General features: G+C 46.0%; 1 protein-coding gene across 1 annotated transcript; it reads left to right on the top strand.

Annotated features, from left to right (window-relative positions):
- Nucleotides 1-399: 399 nt before the first annotated feature.
- Nucleotides 400-5,424, top strand: LOC127132483 (uncharacterized). Its single transcript, XM_051061432.1, has 2 exons — nt 400-1,094; nt 3,495-5,424. Exon 2 carries the CDS (start codon nt 3,541-3,543, stop codon nt 5,242-5,244), a length of 1,704 nt encoding a protein of 567 aa, XP_050917389.1. The 5' UTR covers nt 400-1,094; nt 3,495-3,540; the 3' UTR covers nt 5,245-5,424.
- The last annotated feature ends 3,264 nt before the right edge of the window (nt 5,425-8,688 follow it).

Raw genomic sequence — 8,688 nt, 5'->3', positions numbered from 1 at the left:
GGTTTGGGAATTTTTTAGCCTATGGTCTATTATATATGAATTATTGAAGTTGGACATGTATATATGTGACATAGTTTGGTATGCTGAATTCACCAAATTGATTACCATGCTTCCCATTGGCCAATGGCCCTAATTTTTTGCGTGAAGCTTGTTTAACATGTTAGCTATCACTGATAATTTTTGTGGATTTTTACAATCCATTTTCGATTTGATTCATATTTTTTCTTGCTGCCTAGCATATTAGAGTTCCATAGGTATAACCTTTAGCATTTATGTTACCATATCCTCATAATTAATCCAATGGACATGAAAATTGATAGCATAATTCCTGACACATTAATGTAGCTTTTGGCTTTGGTCCTACTGATTTATGATGCACCATTGCTGTTTACCATCTAATTGAAGTTGGTGCATAATTTGGACTTCATTTGATGTAGTTTTTGCATGCTGTACCATGTTTAATTAATTCCCATTGATCTACTAGTCCAAATGATTTGAAATTTAATATGTGGCTTGTTGAATGCCTTCTGGTTAGGATAGAATTTTTGTGGATTTTTTGGATCCTTTTTGACATGTGGTTGGATATGATCTTGCTGGTTGTTTGTATGAGACTCAACATTGCTTCATTTGCCTTCTAGGTTGCATAATTTAAAATAGGAACATAGTTTGAATATGGGACCAATTGGGATCCCTTTGTATTTGATATTACTTGGTTTTCATCATGAATTGGCTGCTGTTTTAGGATTTTTCCATCTTTTTGACCCTAGGCTAGTCCTAGTGGTCATAGTACTTACCTTTGAGTGTGATTGTACCTTTTCAGGTTAAAGATAATGATTAAGGAGATTTGCTCCACATTATGGATTGTGTTACTTGACACATATGACTAATGTATTTGTTTTGTAGGATGTTGGTTCATGTGAGCCTTGTGCTATGCACCTCATTATGTGTATAATTGTACTTGGTTAATTGATCATTATATTGTTGTCTGTTTGTGAAAGTAGATGCTGATTCTGTTTGACTTTTGTACAGGTACCTTTAGTTGCTCAATTCCTTGCGAACTTTTGCTTTGCGTTGCTTAAGCAACTTGCATTGAGGTAGGTCTTCTTGACTTCATGTAGTCTGGAGACCCGGCTGCTACCGGGCCGGGCAAATAAATGTCTGAAGTCCTCCTTAAGAGGCAATGATTGTGTTTGTTTATTTTTAAGCCCAAGCAGGAAAAGTCCTTCAAGTAAGGCAATTGGTGGAAGGTAGGGACAAGCAACCTGTCCCCCACTATTCAGTGAGTCTTCTCCTTGCTCCCATTACATGGTTGTAGCATTGAGATCAAAAGCCCAAGATCCTGTGCAGTGCACATTGAGTCAGAGTCATCGAGTATAGAAGGGTTCCCCCATTCTGGACCCATGCTCATTTGTCAGCTCCCCCTGGTTAGGGATATGAGCTGTGAGGTCTGATCCTCACTTCACCTCTTCATCTGCTTCACCTTAGCCTCGTAATGGCAAGGTTAAGAGCAAAACCAGCCTGTACAGACGACTCGCTTCGGCGGTCAAACCCCGTTGATTGAGCCTCTTGTTTGGTTATAGTGGGTGTTTTGTGATTATTTGATTGACATGTTTGTTTGAGATGCCTGTTCTCATTTAATGTTGATATATGATTGTATGCTTGTGTGCTAGCTTCTTTCCTGGTTAGGTTAGTTTGCTTATGCAAGTAGGATAGAAAACCGAACTTAGGGTTAACGATGCATGACAACATTAGGCTCGAGTCTCAGCTCCCTAGTTGTGTATCTTTCCCCGGTTTCTGGTTAGCAATTTAGTCCCTTTCAGGGGAACTACATCGCCCTGATCCTCGTGCCAGACGAGGTATGTAGGCAGGTGGTCGTGCGAGACCACTCCGGGCAACTTTTTTTTTTTTGCGTGTGTTTACTTGTTATCTGATTATGTATGTTTGGGTTCGGATGCCGACGTAAGCCCAGGATTGGCTGTCGAGCTCCATGTTTGCCCTTTTGAGTGTGTTTTGGTTCGGATGCCGACGTAATTCCATCCAGTGGTTGTCGGGCTCCATGTTTGCCACCCTTGTTTGTTTTTGTTGTTTTGTGTTGTTCGGCGGGCGTAAGCCGAACTACAGTGGCTCTGATTCTTGTTCCAGACAAGATATGTAGGCATAAGGTGCGATACCTTACCGAGCCCCTTCTTCTTAACCCCACCTGTGTGATCCGGTAGCGTGTGTGTGTGATGTATGTTTATAGCAACCTTATCTTTCTAGAGCGTGGATCCCGTCGAGTACGACGGACGTGAGGGGTGCTAATACCTTCCCCTCGCGTAACCGACTCCCGAACCTTTTCTCTCTGGTCGCGAGACCATGTCTTTCCAGGTTTCTCTGAGCGTTTCCTTTCCCTATCTTGGGATAAATAACGTTTAGTGGCGGCTCTGTGTGTTTTTATTTTTAGGCTCGCCGGTTGATTTTTCGCAGGATGCGACAGCTGGCGACTCTGCTGGGGATTTGAGCATGTTGACCTATGCTGGTCCATGGTCCCTAAGCGAGTCTCTCCTAGCGCTTTAGTATAGGTTTGGTTGCTTGTATTGTTTATTTATTGCATTTATTATACTAACCATTGTTTATATACTTGCATTAAATGTTTGCATGCATCATACTATCATGTTGTTGCTGTCCTCTGCAGGTGGTTTTGTTGTGTGGGGTGGGTGTTCTGAGTGGGGCTAAAACCCAGGCCCGAGTGTACACCTAGGATTAGCGTGGTCTCATGTCGCTCATGTGTCGGTTGGGCATATTGTTGCGACGTGACATACCACAAGTCGGACGAGGTTCATCTGAGAAGTGCTCTTCCAGTGGGGTTCTCCACTTTGGTTGGGTTATCTCTTTTGGGCTGTTGACTCTGATGACCGATCATTTCCCGGATCTTTGGTTTAGACGATCTTAAGGGAGCTACAATGGCACACCCGCAAGGGCAAACCCATTGAGTATCTCCGCCCGATCGTTGAGACTATTATCCGCCTTAGGATGACCTGTTTAGAATTAACCTGTGAGGGGAGGTTGATTTGTTCAGATGCATAATCAGATGGTGACTTTTTGAGCTGTGATTCAGAGACATATTTATGAGTCGGATTTATGGTTATTTGTTGCCGTGACGCCGGAGTGCTGTTCGTGATTTATCAGTGGGGATCCGTTTATTTCGGATTCCCCGGGCCGAGATATTTATCAGTGGGGACCCGTTTATTTCGGATTCCCTGGGCCGATTCAGATGGTGATGGTGTGTCTGATCAGAGACCAGTGGTGATGATGATGTATCTGTCTTCCGTTTATTTCGGAACCCGTGGGTCAGAATTGTGATTGTGTATTCCTCAGATGGTTATGATCAGTTCAGAGCCCAGATTCAGTGCAGATGACCAGATGGCTTGGAGGATGGCAACGCATTGCATTCATTCATCAGCATCATTGCATCTTGCATTAATTACCTCTAACACATGTTTACCCATATGCAGGGACCCTTTGGATCGAGATCTTGGCTGAGAGACTTTCTATTCAGAGATGAGAAGACCCGGCTTGAAGGATGATGTTGCTTACAATTTCTTTGACCCGGATATCAGTGTGTTGAAGGATATGATAGCGTTGATCACTCCTGACCATGTGGGGTTGTTTCGTGCGGTGTATGGGGGTATTCTGAAGATGGTTTTCAGGCTCATGGACAGAGACAGGAGCGCCATCCATACTCTACTTCAGTTTTACGATCCCGAGCTGAGATGTTTCGTCTTCCCAGATTACGTGCTAGGGCCGATGTTGGAAGATTATGCTGATATTTTGAATATCCAGATCAGGGATCAAGTTCCTTTCCGGGTTACTAAGGAAGAACCTGATATTGGTGGGATTTCCCGTGCTTTCTATCTGAGTCCAGAGGAAGTGAAGAGTAATCTGAAGGAGAAGGGTAAGCTGCCTGGTTTTCATCTGAGTTTCCTAGAGGCTAAGGCTAAAGAGCAGTCAGAATTGGGGAATTGGGAAGCTGTCTGTGCTCTGGTTGCGGCGAGCATTTATGGGATCATTTTGTTTCCCAACCAGAAGAACTTTGTGGATATCAATGCCATCCGCCTGTTTATTCGAAGGAATCCTATCCCTACATTGATTGGAGATGTCTATTATTCGGTTCATAACCGGAATGAGAAGAGGCGTGGGGGTTTGATTCGATGCTGCGCGCAGTTATTGGTCAAGTGGTTTATGGGTTACTTACCATCCAAGGGTGCTTTTGTTCTTCTGGGCCAGAATGTTACTTGGGCGACCAAACTGATGGGCTTGAGGGCTAAGGACATAGATTGGACTCACAGTAGTGGAGTTGGACAGGACTTTATCTGCAGTTGCAGGGGTTTTCCTAATGTGCCGCTTATAGGGGTTCAGGGTTGCATCAATTACAACCCGACACTTCTTAAGAGGCAAATGGGATTCGCTATGGAGCTTCCACCGTACAAGAGTGAGATTCAGGAATCTGTGTACTTCCCGGTTGAGGGTAACCAGGATAGGGTAAAGCAGGTATCCGATGCATGGCGCAGCATTCAGAGGAAGGGCAAGGCTTCCTGGGGTAGAGCTAACAACAGATCTTTTCCTCCGTTCGATGATTGGCTCAGAAAGAGAGTGGAGCTTACTTGTCTACCATTTCCTATGGTCGATCCGTGGTATCCGTTGGTTGAGGAGACTCCTTCTACTGTTAGTATGGATGAGTTCTTAGAGATGAAGCGGGAACGAGACCAGCTACTTGCAGAGAAGACGGAATTGGAGATGAGTGTTGCTCGGGTTCAGAGAGCTAATCAGGAGCTCAAAGCGAAGATGGAAGATCAGGATAAGCGGCATGCTTTGGAGACCAAGCGATTTGAGATGGATACAGCCTATTATGGGAAGATCAGCCAAGCTTTAGCATCGTCCAACCGGGAGCATGACATCACAAAGGAGAAGCTGTTCAGAGCATCAAAGGTGATTGAAGATGAGAAGAGGAGGCAAATCCTAGTCAGGGATCAGAGGGATGAGAGAGCCAGAGTCCTCGCTGCAGAGTGGGAGGCGGAGAAAGCAAAGATCAGGACCGAGAGAGATCATTACATGGCAGAGAGAGACCACTACTTCAGACAGATGAAGATTCATCAGAAGGAAGTTGGAAGACTACAGCAGGAGAACATAGAGCTCAGGTTCGCCGCAGAGTTCGCGAGGATGGAGGGCGAGATAGGGCCATCTGCGGGACCCTCATCCAGTTAGATCTTTCTTTCGTTGTGAATTACCGTCAGGCTTGTTGACGGAATTCACTTGTCTGTATTTCTTTCCTATTCTTGAGGATTGTATCTGACCTTATCTGGTTGATGTATGACTACTGCACTGATTGTGCACTTTTGCTATGTGATGGTGATTTTTCATTCAGTGATTGGTTTTCAAGCTTTATTTGCTTTACCGTATGCACTTACACAAGCACACACATGGTTGGGGGTATTCTTGCTAAATCACATATCTCCGATCTGCACAACAAAATCAAACACTGCTAATCAGAATGTTAATGCCGGCTTATTATTTGTCTCGATGATGCCAGGGTCGAGAGACAAAGTGTCCTTCATATGGATAGGCACTGCATACATGCATTAATCATGATAACTTGTGTTTTATTTTGCAGGTGACTATTACTAACGTGCTTGTTTGTAAACAGGAACCATTGCTCGCGCTCGAAGAGTAGTACCCCTGCACTCAACTCGCCCTCACCGATATTACACAAGAAGAAACACTCCCAGACTCATGGAGTTTCCCAGTGCTGATATGCTGGAACTGAAGGAGAAAATGACCGAACTGATCAATATAATGCAAGGTTTTGCCATTGGTCAGAAGGCTCTCGCAGATAAAGTTGAGAAACTCGAGCGGGTTTCTGCTCAGAACAGTGGGGTCAACCTGGATGGAGTCTCCAACCAGGGGCAGGGATCTCGTGATGGTGGAAAGAGGACAACAGTTGGTCTGGTGAATAATGCTGGTGCTGCTGGTCAACCTGGGCCTAGTCAGAATATGAAAGACAACTTTGTGCCTCCGTTTTATGGGTTTGACGAAGATCAGGAGGAAGATAGAGAGGCTGACCAGTTCTCTATGCGAAATGAGCCTTTTGTGCCTTACGACATTCCTCCTCAGAATAAGGAAATCCAGCTGCTGGCTGAGAAAATCAAAGTGCTGGAGAGCTATGCCACGCCTGGGGTGGTAAATATGTCCAACATGGGGCTGGTGGAGGGGATTGTCATTCCTCAGAAGTTCAAGGCGCCTGCGTTCGACAAATACAATGGCAGTTCTTGCCCGGAAACTCATCTCCAGGCATTTGTCCGCAAAATCTCGGCATACACCGCGGATCAAAAACTGTGGATGTACTTTTTCCAGGATAGCCTGTCTGGAGGCTCCTTGGAATGGTACACCAAGTTGAGATCGTCCGATATCAAAAGCTGGCAAGATTTGGGAGATGCTTTCTTTAAGCAATACCAATTTAATGCTGATATGGCTCCGAGTCGTACCCAGCTGCAGGGTATGTCTCAAAAGCATAACGAAGGATTCAAGGAGTATGCGCAGAGGTGGAGAGAACTGGCTGCAAGGGTGCAACCTCCTCTGGTGGACAGAGAGATGTCCGATTTGTTCATGGGGACCCTGCAGGGGCCGTTTGCAGAAAGAATGGTGGGTTGCCCTGTCACCAATTTCTCTGACATTGTGGTGGCAGGAGAAAGAATCGAAAGTTGGTTGAAGCTGGGTAAAATCCAGGGTGGTGCATCTGCGTCTTCTTCAGGAACGAAGAAACCGTTCGGTAATAACGGTCAGAGAAAGAAGGAAGGAGACACCAGTGCAGTTTATACACAGCGCGGACCCAGTAGGGACCGTTACTTCCAGCACAATGCTACAGTAACAATTCCTGCTGAGTCTCAGTCAGCACAACCGCAACAACAACAGCAGCAACAAAGACAACCGTTCCAACAGAGGCCCCAGAGGGCTGGATACCAGGTCAGGGGCAGAGCAAATGATAGACAATTCGACAGGCCTCCGGTGACTTATTCGTTTCTGTTGAAGAAGCTTCTGGATCTCGGGCTGGTGCAACTGAGGACGCTGGCGCCTTTGAGACCTGATCAGAGGCCGCCCAGTTACAATGAAAATGCTAAGTGCGAATTCCACTCGGGTGCGCCCGGGCATAATGTTGAGGACTGCAAAGCTTTTAAGCACGTAGTCCAGGACCTAGTGGATTCCAAAGCAATCAACTTTGCGCCTTCTCCCAACGTAAATGCAAATCCCATGCCTGCGCATGGTCAGAGGGGAGTAAACGCTATTTCTGTGGAAGATAGAGTGGGGCTGTCTGAGGTCGATCAGTTGAAGACGCCTTTGGTTGAGTTGAAAAGACAACTGCTGATGAATGGGGTTTACCCGGGCTGTGGGTTTGAGTGTGCTGAGTGCACTATTTCTACGAACGGTTGTGAGCTTCTGAGGAAGCATGTCCAGGGTCTGATGGACGGTGGTGAGATTGTGGTCGAGAGGACTGAAGGAAAGAAGGAAGAGGTCTCCACCATAACTATATACTATGATCCGGTGGATTTGTCTAACCTGGTGGAGGAGGCTCCAGTTACCATCACGGTACCTGGGCCAATTCCATATGACAAAGATGATGCCGTGCCATGGAATTATGGGGGAGAGGTCTACTGTAACGGTGAGAAGGTTGAAGAACAGACTGCTAGTGAGACCACCGTGCTAAGGGTGGATAATGCCGGTCCCAGCGGTTTCACGCGCAGTGGAAGATTGTTTGCTCCAGATGCATTGAGGAGGGGAGAGGAAGAAAAAGAGAAAAAAGAAAAGGCCGAGGCTTTAGCCAGGGCAAAGGGTAAAGCTGTGGCAGATAACGGTAGTACTCCTGTGATGACACCGGCGCCTGCGGGGTCGGATAACAAATTTAATGATGAAGCTGAAGAGTTTCTGAGAATAATCAAGAAGTCGGAGTATAAGTTGGTGGATCATTTGCAGCAGACTCCGTCCAAAATCTCCATTCTTTCATTGTTACTGAGCTCAGAAGGGCATAGGGAGGCTTTGTTGAAAATATTGAAGAAAGCCTATGTTCCTCAAGAGATTACAATTAACCAATTGGAGACGGTCGTATCCAACGTGCATGCCAGCCATGGGTTGGGCTTTACTGATATGGATTTGACCGTGGATGGGAGAAATCACAACCGGGCTTTGCACATTGCGATGGAATGCAAAGGAGCCGTGCTTTCGCATGTGCTGGTTGATACCGGTTCCTCGTTGAATGTGTTGCCTAAGAAGGCCTTGGCAAAGTTAAACTGTGATGGGCTGATTTTGACCCCGACTGATTTAATTGTGCGGGCGTTTGATGGGTCAAAACGGGCCGTGTTTGGGGAGGTGGAATTGCCAGTGAAGATTGGCCCGGAGGTGTTTAAGTCAACCTTCTATGTTATGGACATCCAACCAGCTTACAGTTGCTTGTTGGGTCGCCCATGGATTCATGCTGCGGGGGCAGTTACGTCGACTTTGCACCAGAAGCTGAAGTATGTCTGGGGAGGCCAAGTCGTTACTGTTTGCGGAGAGGAGGACATCTTTGTCAGCCACCTGTCTTCGTTTAAGTATGTGGAGATGGATGGAGAGATATGGGAAACGCCTAGTCAGGCATTTGAAACCGTCAAGGTGGAGAAT

The sequence above is a fragment of the Lathyrus oleraceus genome, chromosome 3, assembly GCF_024323335.1.
Source record: "Lathyrus oleraceus cultivar Zhongwan6 chromosome 3, CAAS_Psat_ZW6_1.0, whole genome shotgun sequence".
Taxonomy (NCBI): domain Eukaryota; kingdom Viridiplantae; phylum Streptophyta; class Magnoliopsida; order Fabales; family Fabaceae; genus Lathyrus; species Lathyrus oleraceus.
The sequence above is the reverse complement of the archived record's forward strand: the minus strand, read 5'-3'. Positions and strand labels throughout refer to the sequence as shown.

Coding starts and splice junctions, on each gene's coding strand:
- LOC127132483 (XM_051061432.1), top strand. CDS start 3,541: ATGAGAAGACCCGGCTTGAAGGATGATGTTGCTTACAATTTCTTTGAC.